The following is a 15,607-nucleotide window of genomic DNA, read 5'->3' on the forward strand; positions in this document are numbered from 1 at the left end:
TGACCTAAACTTCAAAATTTCCAAAACTTCATAAATGATTGATCTTTTGAAAAAAGTTCCTTTGTAAGATGTTGTTTTATTTTGCAAGATCTACAACTTTCATGTTGGAAGTTTTTTGAGTTGTGTAGGTGAAATTTTGAGTTCTCACCATGCCTTTAACAACCCTAATTCCCGACTTTTTGCTCCTTGATGAATTTCTTTGAATTTCTTTGGTCAAATGACTTTAATATCCATATATTGATGATATTGATCTTTGAAAGTCATTTTTTGACCAAAAACCTTAAAAGTCAATGATGATCCCACACAGTTGACTTTTCCTGACAAAGTGAATTTTTGGACTTTTGTGTAGAAACAAGATCTTATCCTCAAATGAATGATGTAAATGGATTATATTGAGGTAGTAGAGATTCTTGAATCATGTCTTGAGTTTTGGATCCATGCCCTGATTAAAAGTCAACTATCTTGGTGAATTAGGTCAAAAACCCTAATTGTCGACCAGAGGACAATGATGAGTGTAGACTTTGAATTGAGGTGTAATGTCCAATGGATCTTGTCATAAGATTTATTTGAAGATGATTAATGTCTTTGAATGGTTTCCTGGGGCTTTTTAGGGTTTCCCAAAGGTGATCCCTGATTTTAGTCCTTGATAGGCTCCAAACCCTAGTCTGTTGATCTGAGTAATCCTGTACTTAGATGACTGGGTGTCTTAGTCAATCATAGGTGTAATAATGAGGCTTTTGAGTCTCATGATTGTTTTAGAGACTAATCCCTCTATTGATTGATCCTTTGCCTGAGTTTTCTTGTCTTTGAACACCCTCGATTGAATGTCAGGCTGTTCTGGGTACTTGCTTTGACTTGATGAAAAATCCTGAAGATATGTCATCTCAGGGGGGTCAAAAATTAGGGTATGACAAATTCTGCCTGCATTTCCATAGGGTTCAATGGCAATCAAATATGCTACTTTAAATGCTCAAATGATGTTAGGCAGGGAGATCCTCTATCTCCTCTTTTACTTTGCATTGCTGAGGATGTTTTGAGTAGAGGAATAACTAATCTAGTAAATACCAATCAAATAAATCTTATAAGAGCTAATAAAAACTGCTTTCTTCCCTCTCATACTCTATTTGCTGATGACATAATGGTGTTTTACAGGGGTGACACAAAATCTATACAGGCTATTCATGAGCTTCTAAGTGATTATGGCAGCTACTCTGGTCAGATTTGCAACTGCTCAAAGTCTTTGATCTATGCTGGAGGGATGAGTATGGATAGGCACAAGCACCTGGCTGACATCATTGGATTCCATAAATCTTCTCCTCCCTTCATCTATTTAGGTGTTCCCATCTTTGTTGGAAGACCAAAAGCTTGTTACTTTCAACATTTTGCTGACAGCATTAGGATCAAGCTAGCCAATATTTGGAAAGCCAAATGTCTTTCTATGGCTGGTAGAGTCCAATTAGTTAAGGCAACTATTATGAGTATGATCATGCATTGCCTAGCTATTAATAACTGGCCTGGAAGCATTTTGAAGCTGATTGAGAAATGGATGAGGAATTTTATCTGGGCAGGCAGCACTGATAAAAAGAAACTGGTCACTGTGGCTTGGAAAGTTTGTTGCAAGCATAAAAATGAAGGAGGTTTAGGTATTTTGTCTTTGAAGGATTACAACAAAGCTACTAACATCCATCTCTGCTGGAATTTCCTGAATTATAAGCACTCTTGGACTAATGTGCTAAAGGCTAGGGTCTTGAGAAATGGGAGAACCATTAAGTATGCTATAAAGTCATCTATTTGGCATGGGATAAAGGAGGCCTATGACACTGTTTTAGAGAACAACTTGTGGAGTGTTGGCAGTGGTAGAAGAGTGAACTTTTGGTTGGATAATTGGTTAGAGGAGGCCTTGGTTAACACTTTTCACATAGATTCCAGATTCCACTTTGCTCTGAATTCTTTGGTTAAGGATTGGTGGATTGATAAGGCCTAGTTCATAAAGCCTAACATTCTTCTTGCCTTTCCAGCTCTTCCCTCTCTGCTTTCTAAAGTCTTAATCCCTGAGGAAGACATTGATGACTGCTTTGTTTGGAAGAACTCCAAGTCTGGGCATCTCACTCTTAAAGAAGCCTTTAATTCTGTTTTGAAACCTAAGCCTAGTGCTTCATGGAGGTCTTTTCCTTGGGACATTGATACTCCTCCAGCTCACTCAATGATCATTTGGAGATACATTCATAAAAAGCTCCCTATTGATGATAATCTGAAAATCAGAGGTCTTTCATTTCCCTCTTTATGCAGTCTTTGCTTCTCTAGCTGTGAGTCTTCCTGTCACTTGTTTTTTTAGTGTTGTTTTGCCAAACGTATCTGGAATTGGTTTGGTGGTATAACACAATGCTGCAGACCAATCAATTGCTTTGAGGATTGTAGAAGGCTATTATTGCAGCCTTGGTGTCCACAATCTAAAGTAGTGCTGCAGGCAAGCATTGCTTGCATTTTCCATCAGATTTGGATCGCAAGGAACAAGAACAAATTTGAAGATTTGGCTACCAATTGGAAAACTTGTGTAGGAACTGTTTCTGTTTTTGCTAGACTTGTTGGGAATAACACTTGCAGGGCTTCAAACTCGGATATCAAGAATTTTATGTTGCTCAAGAGTTTTGAAGTTATCGTCCACCCTAAAAAGCAATTGACTACTATAGAGGTCTTATGGTCCCCGCCTATGGATGGTTGGCTGAAATGTAATATTGATGGAGTCTCATCTCATAATGAAGCTGCTTGTGGTGTGTTATGCCGAGATCATCTTGCTAATCTTGTGTTTAGCTTCTGCGATTTTCTTGGCACAAAGGGACCTGAGTTCGCGGAGCTAATGGCTGCTATATTGGCCATTGAAGAGGCTAAAAGAAGACAAATTAGTAACCTTTGGATTGAGACAGATTGTTTGCTTGTTGTGTATGCGTTCAAGAATTGCTTGCTTGTGCCTTGGAAGCTTCGTTCTTATTGGCTAGTGTGTTGGAATTACACGATCAAAATCAACTTTTTGGTAACACATATATAGAGAAGCCAATTTTTTGTGCTGATTCCTTGGCTAATCTTGATTTGAATTATAAGTCTTATAAATTTTTTAGTTATGTTCATGAAGATATTCAAAGAGATTTCTTGCTTGACAAGTTGGGTACCCCAAGGCAGAGAGTTTGTACCTAAGGGGTTTTGGTTTTGTCCCCCTTGTAATCCTTGTAATTCTCTTTTTTTGATTTATAATATATTCTTTTAGCTTAAAGAATATATATATATATATATATATATATATATATATATATATATATATATATATATATATATATATATATATATATATATATATATATATATATACTATCTTTTCTTTTAGATAATGATTGACTTGTCTTCTTTTTTCATATTAAATATCAAGCCAAAAGTAGAATTTATTTATAATATTTTTTTAAAGTTTATAAGACTTTTGTTAATGATATGAGCTTTAAACAGCTACTGAACCTTCAATTAATTAAAAAATATTAGAGAATTAAGTCTAAGTTACTAATAACATAGAAAATTAAATATAATAAAAAACTAATAACATAGAAAATTAAATATAATAAAAAAGATATTTTTTATTTTCTAATATATCAAATAATATATATATATATATATATATATATATATATATATATATATATATATATATATATATATATATATATATAATATACATCGATAATATAATATAATTTTATACTATCATTTAATCTCATTTAATCGTGATCGTTAAATTTTTATTGAAATTTAATTTATATTTTAAATATTTATAAAGTAATACATAAAATAGTAATAGATAATTCACTAAAAATTAATATAAATTAAAGGTCTTATGAACATCTTAAAAAACATTACAAAATTAAGTAATATTACTAACTAATATAAATTTTACTTTTAATTTTATATTTAATATCGCATTGTTTTCCTAGTACTATATATATTTATCTTCCATTTCTTTTTTATTATTCTTTTTACTAGTTTAGCTTAGTTTCCTTACTAGCTTAGCTTCCTATAGCTGACAGCGTTAGCTTCCTGAGTTACCAACCCACTGTCCTCACTTACCAACCCACTGTGGCACTGTCCTTCCCTCAATGTACCCTCTTATCTTTTCATTTTTCCAAAAAATTGCATTTTCATTAAAAAAAATTACTCTTTGCTTATTTATAATTTAAATCTATATATTTCTCTAAATGTTTATCATTAAATAAATAATAATAATAATAACTTAGATACTTTAATTATAATTCATGTTTAGAGAAAAAAAATAATAATATCATTTTATTTATATATATATATATATATATATATATATATATATATATATATATATATATATATATATATATATATATATATATATATATATATCAAGTCAAATTTAAATTGTTAAAAAAATATTATTCGAAAAATATTAATATTACGTGAACTTTTTGCTAAGGTGATTGTCCAATATAATATATGATGATTGAATGGTAAAATTATATTAATTAGTTTTTTAAAAAAATAAAATATATAATGAGTTTACTATAATTTAGTTGGTAGCTTCGAAAAAATTGATATATTAAAGATGAGTTGTAACTAAAATTTCACATCTTCCTACTTTTTTTTTTGACAAACCACATCTTCCTACTTAAAGTGTTTGAGTTTAATAACTAAATTATTTTTAAAATAACTTTTTTCTTAAATGTTCCACTACATTATATAATCTTTTAGTCCTAAATTAAAACACGAGTTAATTGCTTAACAAGAAACACGTGGTATTCAAGTCATAATTGAAACTGTGAAAGTTTTAAATAATTACCAATTAACTAATTAAGTGTTAGTTTAGATTCACTTTTATAAGTTTCAAAAGAGTATTTCTAACCTACTTCAACGTTAAAATTTGTTTTTTTTGTTTAAAGACTTTTTTCAAAATCAATTATACTGTAATTAAAAAAATCTGTTAAAAGCTATAATTCCTAGCTTTTAAGTTTATTAGAATCAATTTTATATTTATTATATATTATTTAATACAATTCATTTTAATTTTTTATTTTTACCTCTTTAATTTTAATCAATTATTGATTTTCCTTTGTATTTGTATTATAATTTATTGCTATTTTAGTAATTATACATTTAAAATTAATTTTGATAAAATTATCAAACAACATTAATTAATAATAGATACTAGTACTTTTATATTATTGTTTCCAAATATAAATTAATTTCACTAATCTTGATTTTATTAAAATCAATTCAAACAAATTCAATTCTCTCAAAATTAATTTTGTGAATTTAAACCCACCTTAATTCATGAAAGAATCAATTGGAAGAAAGTGTAAAATAGATTAGATTGAACTAGACTATGACAAATGTAAAATAAAACCTAAACTTATTGATTTTTTTAAATAACCATGTATTAAAAAAAATTTACGCAAATAACCACATTTCGGAAAAAAATTACGCAAATAACTAGGTTTCAGAATACGTTGACACCAAAGCGCCATGTGAGATGGCGCCACCATTGTACCAGATGAAGGGAGGCGCCATTTGAGATGACTCCTACTAAGGGAGGCGCCATTTGAGATGGCTTCTATGTGCAGCTTTTCTGCAACAAGCCATCTCAAATGGCGCCTTGGTGTTTTTTTGTTTTTTTTTTGTTTCCTTAAATAACTGAAAATTGACACTTGAACAAAGACGACAAAGATTTCCATTAAGATAAAACGATTACATAATAGGAATACAATTACATAAAATTTAATTATCGTTCGGATTTTGAAAACGACTATTGCGAGATCGCCTAATTCGTTGTTGCATTCTAGGACCTTCATGTTGTGGTTGGGTTGAGGGTCCCGTGAAATCAATGCGTTCAGCGTCCATGTAATCCGTCAGATCAAAATCTTCCGAAGTCCCGCTTGCAAATAATCATTGACCCATATTGTCAAAATTTTGTCGCATCGGTGGGGGGTGGGATCAATGCGAACTCGATAACATTGCTCATCCGAAAAAGTTGGGTAAGTTGGAATTGGATATTGTGGAGTTTGGTACGTATAAGTTTGTTGGCCAGTATGGTGTGATGGTTGGCTGTAGGTGGGGTCGGTTGGGGAATATTGTTCATGCATGCCCATGTCTGGGCTAGGGTATGATGAAGGGCCCGCACCGTCGCTTCGAAAGTATTGTCTTTGTTCTTGGTATTGTGGTTGTGTGTGGGGCATGTCGGTGTATTGGGGTGGGTGCTTGTGGATATACGTCGCCGTTGTGTTTGATGGGAGGTTTGGTGTTGGTATTGTTGTTGGGTGGTGAACAATTGTTGGTATTCTAGTTGGTTGACTTGTTGGATGGTGTATGTTGGTTGGTATTGTTGTTGTTGATTTGACGTCGATGCCCAACGTGTGCGTGGGTCGACCAAATACCTCGGCTCAGCCACAAACATCTCAGGATTAGTAACCCCCCTTCTGTACCATGACATATATTGACGTGTGTGTTGCATAGGATGCTCATCGGGGAAAATAGGATACAACAACACATGTCGGGCACGTCTCCTCCACATCCTACAGTATTCCAGTGCAAAATTTTGCCAGTTAACAATATCCCACTGACCGTCGACCCTTTTTTGATGCCAAGGATCCAAACAAGTTGGGTCTGACGGAATATCTTGAAGCATGCCGAACTCCATTTTAACTCGGTCTCTCTGGTGCATCTCCACAATGTTGAACCGTATGATTGCGGTTTTTGCAGTCTAAATTTCCACATCCTCTTGGTTGGGTTGATGCTCCAAACCCAAATATGGTCTCCAAATAAACTGCATATAAAGTTAAATTAATGATAACGATTAAAGATAAATAAAGTAAAATAAGAAAATTGTATAGGTAATACATACATCGCCTTCCCCAAGGTGATCCAAAAGATTTCGATACGTGGCTAGATGTCGTCGAGGATTCTTCGTGTAATTCAAGCCCGTTACGCAAAACCTAAAACAAAGAGTTTTATTAAGTTATTTACAAATATTTATCATCATTTAATATGAAATAGATAGCGATGTGGACTTACTTTGTTGCGTAGGGGAAGCTGAATATCATGTCGTTTATGGGGTTAAGAGAGTCTAATCTCCACCAACCCCATACTTGCAGCAAGAGGGCGCATCCATAGAAAGTACAAGCGTCTTTTTTTGCACACTTACATAATGAAGCGTATAGAAAAGCTAAAATAGCTTAACCCCAACTATACTCTCTTGTTTGGTTAAAATCTCGAAGCAATGGTAAATACAACATATTGACACTATTGCCCGTACTTTCGGGAAATAAGAAGCAACCAAACATCATCATAATGTAATTTCTAGCTTTTATTATTTTTTCTTCCTCGATTGAATTGTCATTCAATTGAAGACCTTCATAATGTGCCTTAAGTTGAGTAAGAAAAATACCTTGTCCCCTCGCATCACGTTGACCTAACATATCTCTGCCCAACAATTCCTCACATAGAGTATTAGGTAGTTGAACAGGACCATTCACCTCGTTACCGTCAATGGGAAGACCCAACAACATGTAAACATCTTCTAAGGTGATGGTACATTCACCAGTGGGGAGATGAAACGTGTGTGTTTCCGGTCTCCATCTTTCTAACAGTGCAAGTATGAACCTCGTGTAAATTGTTGTGTTTGTAATGTTTATCACATGTCCAAAACCCGCTTGTATTAAATATGGTATGATAATAGGATCGGGAGACGAAAAACCGTGTCGACGACATCGAAATCTTTCGGCATCCTAAACAAAAAAAAATAATATGTAAAATATACGAATGTGTAAAATATGCGAAAACGTAAAATATACAAATGTTTTAAATATGCGAATACGTAAAATATGCGAATACGTAAAATATACGAATGTTTAAAATATGTGAATGTGTAAAATATGCGAATACGTAAAATATACGAATTAATATATAAAACTCACAAATTCGGCAATGTTTGCTACTGTGCCTCTGTGTTGCTCACCCATAGTGAGAAGAGCCATAGTGGAAAGTTTGATCGAAATTATATGAGTGTGTAGTAGAGATTGTTAGAAGTGATGATGAAAAATAAAATCATACAAGTGTATTTATAGGAGATAGTTTGCATGGCCAATTGAATGAGGTGGGTGGAGTTGCATGCATGACATGCACTTGTCACGAGTAAGCCATATGATATGGTGCCTCCCTTCCCAAAAATACATTAAGGCGCCATTCAAGATGGCTTAGTGCAGGCTATGCTATCTAGACTAGGCGCAAGATGTGTAAGAATAGGTGGCAGAGTGTGTAAGAGTAGGCTGAGCTCGGAATCTTGACCAAAAAGGTGAGAAGGCGCCATTTCACATGGCGCCTTAGTGTTTTTTTGTACAAAGGCGCCATCTCATACGGCTTTCTCGTGATTCTTATTTTTTTCCTCTGCACATATTTATATCAGATGAAATGAAGAGCTCTGTACTCAAACACACCTCTCAAACACTGAAACAACAACATGGCCTCTGCACCGCAATATATTATTAATGCACACATCAATGGTGAGACTTACCAATGTGATGCATCCGGTTTTTTGTTTCGAAACACTAAAGTTACCCAATTTTGTTTAAGTCGAAATTCGAACTTCGTACATTTGAAAAACCGATTGGAGATCAAGCTATCCCAAGGTACAATTTTACAGATCTTCTATCAACATCCGGTCTTTTTTGGAGATCAAACAAAATTTTACCAGGTGGAGGTTAAGGATGACGAAGATCTACAAAACATGTTTTGTAATCATGAATTTTCTGGGTACAACTCGATTGAGTTGTATGTCTTGCTCCAACAACCAAACGAGAGCCAGATCGTTGATCCCATCGAAGTAGAACAAGCTGAGGTCGATGTAATTGATGAAGACGAAGAAGATCCAGAGTTAGCATTTGATGACATGGTGAACGACGATTCTGAAGACGATGTTGAAGGTATAATACCTCCAATTTCAACATACACACACCCGTCTCACATGTCGAATGTTGACATGGCCGGTGATGAACCCTCATCAGACATATTCCACAACGTCTGCATGCAGTTAGATGCAACTTTAAAAGAGAAAGACAGTTTTCGTTCGAAGGATGAGTGCATGCGAGCAATAAAAAAGTTCCACATGTTAAACTCCATGGATTTTAAAGTGGACCGAACAAATGCAGAACGGTACAAAATCAAATGTACCAATTCCGAGTGTTTGTTCAAGCTTACTGCTTCATAAAGGTTGAGAAGTGATTCATGGGTGATAGGCAAAATTTCTCAACCTCACACTTGCATCAACTCTTCTCGCTCACAAGATCATCGTAAGTTAAGTTACGATCTGATATGTCAAGAAATCTTACCTCTCATCAACAATGATCCATCGTTGAAGGTGAGAACAAAAATTTCTCACATCACTAAAGTATACAACTATACGCCCTCGTACAGGAAAACATGGTTAGCAAAACCCAAGGTGATTGAACAAGTATACGGTAATTGGGAGGAATCATACAAAGAGTTACCCCGCTACTTAAATGCACTCTGCACTTATGCGCCTGGTACTGTTTATGAGATGGAAACATTGCCCGCGTATGCCCCAAATGGTACTCTTGTCAGCGGAAATGGAATACTTCGTCGTCTATTCTGGGCCTTTCAACCTTGCATCAGAGGGTTTGCATTTTGCAAACCTAATATTCAAATAGATGGAACGTGGTTGTATGGAAAATACAAAGGCACCCTACTGATGGTAGTCGCACAAGACGAAAACAACAACGTCTTCCCAATTGCATTCGCTCTAGTCGAGGGAGAGACCGGTGGAGGTTGGAGTTTCTTTCTCAAAAATCTCAGAACACACATGGCTCCGCAAGCTGGTCTCTGTTTGATCTCTGATAGACATTCTTATATTGTTAGTGCATACAATAACCCGGCTAATGGTTGGCATGACCCCCCTTCTACGCATGTCTTCTGCATTAGACATATTGTACAAAATTTCACGCGAGAAATTAAAGACAGGGCTCTTCGAAAATTGGTTATGAACGCAGGGTATGCATTAACTCAACCATCTTTCAAACATTATCGTAGAGAGATCAGATTGTCAAATCCAGATGCAGGTACTTGGATTCATAATATTCCAGTGGAGAAGTGGACAAGGTCATACGACAATGGACATCGATGGGGACACATGACAACAAATCTTGTTGAATCAATGAACGGTGTCTTCAAAGGCATACGACACCTCCATGTAACCGCTTTGGTAAAATCAACATATTTTAGGATGGCTTCATTGTTTGCACAAAGAGGTGAAAGGTGGGACACTGTGTTACGAGCTGGACAATTGTGGAGTGAATGTTGCACAAGATTTATCGAGGCAGAAGGTGCGAAGGCCAACACACATATGGTTACAAGGTTTGACCGATATAACCAGAATTTCATGGTCAGAGAGACAATCGACCACGGTGAAGGGCTGCCAAGACAAGAGTATAGGGTTCTACTAGACGAACGTTGGTGCGATTGCGGCAAGTTTCAGGCATTTTGTATGCCTTGCTCCCATGTCATTGCAGCATGTGCCCATTCTCACTTAGATTCATTAGCACTCCTGTCTCCCATTTACAAGTCTGAGACCTTGCTCCACGTATACAACAATGGCTTTGCAGTGGTAGCAAAAGAGGATTATTGGCCTACGTAGGAGGGGGAAATTGTTTGGCACAACGATCAAATGCGGAGAAATAAAAAGGGTCGTCCCAAAAGCAAGTGTATTACAATTGAAATGGATGAGCTCGATAAGCTAGAAATAAAGTGTGGTTTATGTCACCAAGTCGGACACAATAAAAAAATTGTCCTAATCGTGCTAGTGGTTCTTAGAATTAAATTTTGTATGCACACTTCTTTTAAGATCTAAACATGTCTTCTTTTCATTAAGAACATTTGTTACAACACATATCATTGTTAGAAATTAAATGACATAACGACTTAAAAACAACACATACAACGGATAAAAAAAACGCCAACAACACGACAACTTATCTAAGAAATAACAAGCACCAAAACAATGTCATCAGAACCGTGCATCATCATCATTACGTCTCTGTCTCTTTCAACTTCCTCCAACCAAGTGCGAGACGTTCCAGTCGCAAGTGACATGGCAGTTCTTCTTCTCTGGATTCTTCTAATTTCTTCACCTGTTGGGATGTCGTCATCTAACCAGTGTTTCAACTCTCTCTTTAGACGCTCCATGGAATGGATGTTCCAAAATTTCATTTTAATCGGCGGTTTAACGGTCGAGAAAAATACATACCCATCTCTTGTGAAAATCTCAGAAGCCATGATGATAAAATTTGGGAGAAAATGAGAAGATTTAGTGAGAAAGTGTGAAGAATGGTGGAGAAAGGGGGTATTATTTATAGAAGAGACAGATACAAGGAGGAGCCATCTCATATGGGATGACTCCTCCTCCTAAAAGATGAAGGGAGGCACCATTTGACATGGCTTATTGGACAAAGTGTGCCATGTCAAATGGCGTCTAGGGGTAAAAAAAAGGTGTCACGCCATGTGAGATGACGCCTTGGTGTCAACATATTCTGAAACCTGGTTATTTGCGTATTTTTTTTCCGAAACGTGGTTATTTGCGTAATTTTTTTAAATACATAGTTATTTAAAAAAAATCAAACTTATTCCGTAATTTATCAATTTTAAATTTGAGTTGGATATTTTAAAAGCATAGTTAGATTGTTAGTCTGCGTAAAAACACACAGTGTATCTTTTAGACATATATAAATAATTAATTATTTTATACTAATAATTAATAATTAAAGGTTTTAAGAAAATTTTAAAAAATATTAAAAAATTAATTTAACTAATTTAATATTTAATTAATTTATAGTCATACTTTATCACACCCTTTTCCTTGTGGTTGGTAGGTAGTATAATGAGCATCAACTAATTAAAGGCCATTTTATCTGCAAAAAGATTTTTGGGTACAATTATGGCTGACAGCTAGCTCTGCTATATCATTCTAGCCTTCTAGGTTATCAATCCACTGTTTTTTAAATGTACCCCTCTTCTTTCTTTTCTTCTTTTATATTTTCAAAAGTTAAAGAGACCCGCTTTTTCATTAAAAAAATTTATATTTTGTTAATTTGTAATTTAATTATATATATAACTATATATATATATATAGTTTATCATTAAATAAATAATAACAATAACAATAATAAGTTCTTATATAGTTCTTAGACACAATAATACATATACTAAAATATTTTATTTAATTATCAATGCCAGTGACTATTTATATTGCATATATTCCTAAATTATCACTTGTATCGTAGCTGCTTGAAGTCTTATTAAAACAAAATAACTTGAATATGACAATCAATCCCTAGTATAAAATTCAACTAGTTTTTAAAATAAGAAGATTTATATTTGTGTTCTGAATTAGTAGTAAAAGTTAAAATTTGAGTTTCAAACTTCCAAAGATTTATAGTTGTTGATATGTAACTCCAATATGAAATTATGTGTTAAAAAGTTTCTCGTAGTATCTCTCTGATATTTACGATACTTATGATTATGAGAGTCTCTGGTAGATGGAGATGAAGTGCATGTATATGTGATGTTAGAATTCCAACATTCAACTTAGTGTAGTCAGATAAGTTTAACTTGCAAGAATGGAATAAATTGTGCCTTTGTATGACACCAAGTTACGCTTATATATGGATGAAGGTTAAAACCATCTTCGGTGAGTGCAACGTGGAATGCATGAGACTGTTACATAGACTCTAACGACTAAGATCAGTATGGTGTCTGACTCAGGTGCGCGGCCCACTAGTGAGTCAACTTGTTTGCTACTCTTTAAATGGACACAACTCTAGATTGGGCCTTCATATGTCTCGTCCTTATCGGGTCGTATATGAATTTTCAGTTGGTATCATCTTTTATTTTGATGTTATGTTAAATTTGATTTTTTGTCATTCGTAATTTGTGTGTAATTTTGTTATTTTTTATCATTCAATTATAGCTATACCTTTGAGCTACCCTTATACTCAATAAATTAGTTTTTGACCCATATCAGTGTGTATTTTAAACTTCAATGAGTTAGCCAAGTCATTGAACTGAATATATCTTGAATCACAAGTTAGAAAATTTAAAACAATGTTTTATGAAGCATGATTTGAATCAAGTATTATGATGACTCAAATTGAATATCAACATGAAATAAGGGTTTTGCAATTGACACTATCTGTTCGAAACAGATATGTGACTTCTTCGATTTACATCACACTTTAACTCGAATCATAATAAATTTTAACTCGAATCGTTAAACTCAAACATCTTTCTAAAGCGTAACTTTTTCTGTATTTCTTGATGTTTTTGAATCATCATGCCTTTCCCTTTATTTGACTTCCTTTCTCTACTGCAAAGCTCTTCTCAAGGTTTTGGTGATTTGTTATATTATGAGCCAGCCGAAGGCCATAGAAGTTAAGGCCCATATTAATGTCAATCCACCCCAAATGACCCAAGGTATAAAAGCTCTTACACGATATATTCAAGGTACACTTTCTAATCTCCACTTTTACTACACATCATCTTGAATTTTAAACTAACTTGGATGTTATGTTAGAGTGCTAACCTTGTAGGTTTACTCTCGCACCACCGTATCGGAGACCAGTACCACCGATTCAAGGTTCGAGTCGTCCTTAACATACATCAATTTTTTGTTCCAAAATAGAACAATGGTGTTGTTTGTGGGAGTTAATCCTAATTCTCGCGGAAATTCCACAAATGGACATCCCTAGATCCAAAATTGGATCCATACCAGGATCACCTATAAATGAAGGCAGTTACCTCAAATACCAACCTTCTAATGTCACATCTTCATAGTTCTGCCACCGCAGTACTTCCTCCATGTGACTAATACTCTTTAAATAATAAACAAAGATTATTGGACATGTGATTTCACATATAAGAGACGAGTCAATTGTGTGTTTCAGAAAAAAAATTGATTTGAAAATTTTTTAGGATTAAAATCAGAGTTTGAAAACATTTTAGAAAAAGTTTTAGATTTATGTAGCAGAAAATAAAATTGCAGAATAAAATGTAGAAATAAAAAAGTTTAAGGGAAGAAAGAAGACACTATAAATTATAGAGGTTTGGTCAAAAAAGAAAAATACCTAATTTTTTCCCCAATAATTGTTCTTGAGTGTATCTAATAAACTTGAGAATTTTTAGTAGGTTAAACTTACGAACCCCATTATACAAGAAAAGTGAAATTTGTGGCTAACTTCCAACCAAACAACAAAACTAGGAGTGAAAAGGTGAGTCTTTCTTCTAAATGATGGCTCGAAGAGATTCCACTTTCCACAAGAAACTTGGAGCAGTTAGTCTTCAAGCTTCCAAACAATTTTTTTTATCATGGGATAATTTTCAACTTGAGAGGTTTTACCATCGAGTCAATCTCGAATCGAAATACATTTTTATCGAAGGTTAAGCTTTAACCGAAACTTGGTCTTATCGCGGGCTAACCCAGAACCTTTGAGATTTTATCACAAGCTAATCTCAAACCTAAACTTAATTTTATCACAGGCTAACCAAGAACCTATGAAAGATTTCAACACTGGCTAAAATTCCGAACCTAAACATAGACTTGATGACACAATCCCCAAACCAAAGTTTTTTATGGATAACATACTCATTAGGAAGAGGATGATCAGCGTGAACCTACCAAAGTTTTAGAGATTACCAGCCAAGAAAGAATAGTTTAAGTAAAGAAACATGTTGAATAAAGATGGTAAAGGCAAGAAAACTATAGAAATAACCCAAGTTAAACACCCGAAGTCAAAAGAGTATAATATGGCGGAGGGGAATAACTGCACCTTTGCACATGTTGTGGGAAACAAGGAGGCTCAAAGCAGTTCGGGGTGGAAGTAGGAAAAAATTATTATTTTCTCACATGGAATTCGACAGAGAGACTGAGTAATTTGTGAGATTTCGAAAGGCCTTTGTAGGTGAGATGGAGAATCCAGGTATGACCAACAACATGCGAAAGTCCTTTAACATGGAAGGATATTTTTCAATCAAAGTAACTCCATTAGGAGTGCTCTTATGTTTTCTAGAGGAAAATGTGGAAGGAGAATTAGAGTACTTGGTGGCTGAAGCAAAAGACTGACTGGGACAGTGGTTTAGGGACATTAGAAGGTGAATGGCAAAGGAAGTTGATAATAAAAGACTCAATTGGCTCCGCTGCTATGGAATACCATGCCATGCATGATGTCAAAAAAATTTCTAGTTTCTAACTTGCCCAATATGGGTGTACGCTTGCTCAGATGACGAAACTTCCAACCATGCAAAGTTTGACGTTGCAAGGATATTATTTAAAACTAAGTACAACTTTGTGCTGAATGAAACATTTAATATAGGGATCAATGGAGATTACTATAGCATAAAAATAGTAGAGGATTCCCAAGGACCACTACGGATTGTATTACCAAAGAACAAATGTAATACTTATTAAACTTTATCTATTGATTTTAAGTTAGAAGAGATTTTTCTCGAGTTGGTATGGAGACGATAATGGAAAAGACAAAAGAGG

The 15,607-nt window shown here is 34.4% G+C and overlaps 1 protein-coding gene across 1 annotated transcript; it reads left to right on the top strand.

Annotated features, from left to right (window-relative positions):
- The first annotated feature begins 8,785 nt into the window (after nt 1-8,785).
- Nucleotides 8,786-10,708, top strand: LOC131642665 (uncharacterized). Its single transcript, XM_058912886.1, has 2 exons — nt 8,786-9,210; nt 9,268-10,708. The coding sequence occupies exons 1-2, from the start codon at nt 8,786-8,788 to the stop codon at nt 10,706-10,708; spliced, it is 1,866 nt and encodes a 621-aa protein (XP_058768869.1).
- Nucleotides 10,709-15,607: the final 4,899 nt, after the last annotated feature.

This window comes from Vicia villosa, unplaced genomic scaffold (assembly GCF_029867415.1).
Source record: "Vicia villosa cultivar HV-30 ecotype Madison, WI unplaced genomic scaffold, Vvil1.0 ctg.005559F_1_1, whole genome shotgun sequence".
Lineage (NCBI taxonomy): Eukaryota > Viridiplantae > Streptophyta > Magnoliopsida > Fabales > Fabaceae > Vicia > Vicia villosa.

What these genes read in the sequence shown, in the direction of transcription:
- LOC131642665 (XM_058912886.1), top strand. Translation starts at nt 8,786, where the DNA reads ATGTTTTGTAATCATGAATTTTCTGGGTACAACTCGATTGAGTTGTAT. An exon ending in GACCGAACAAATGCAGAACG is followed by an intron (nt 9,211 to 9,267) that starts GTACAAAATCAA and finishes TGCTTCATAAAG; the next exon opens with GTTGAGAAGTGATTCATGGG.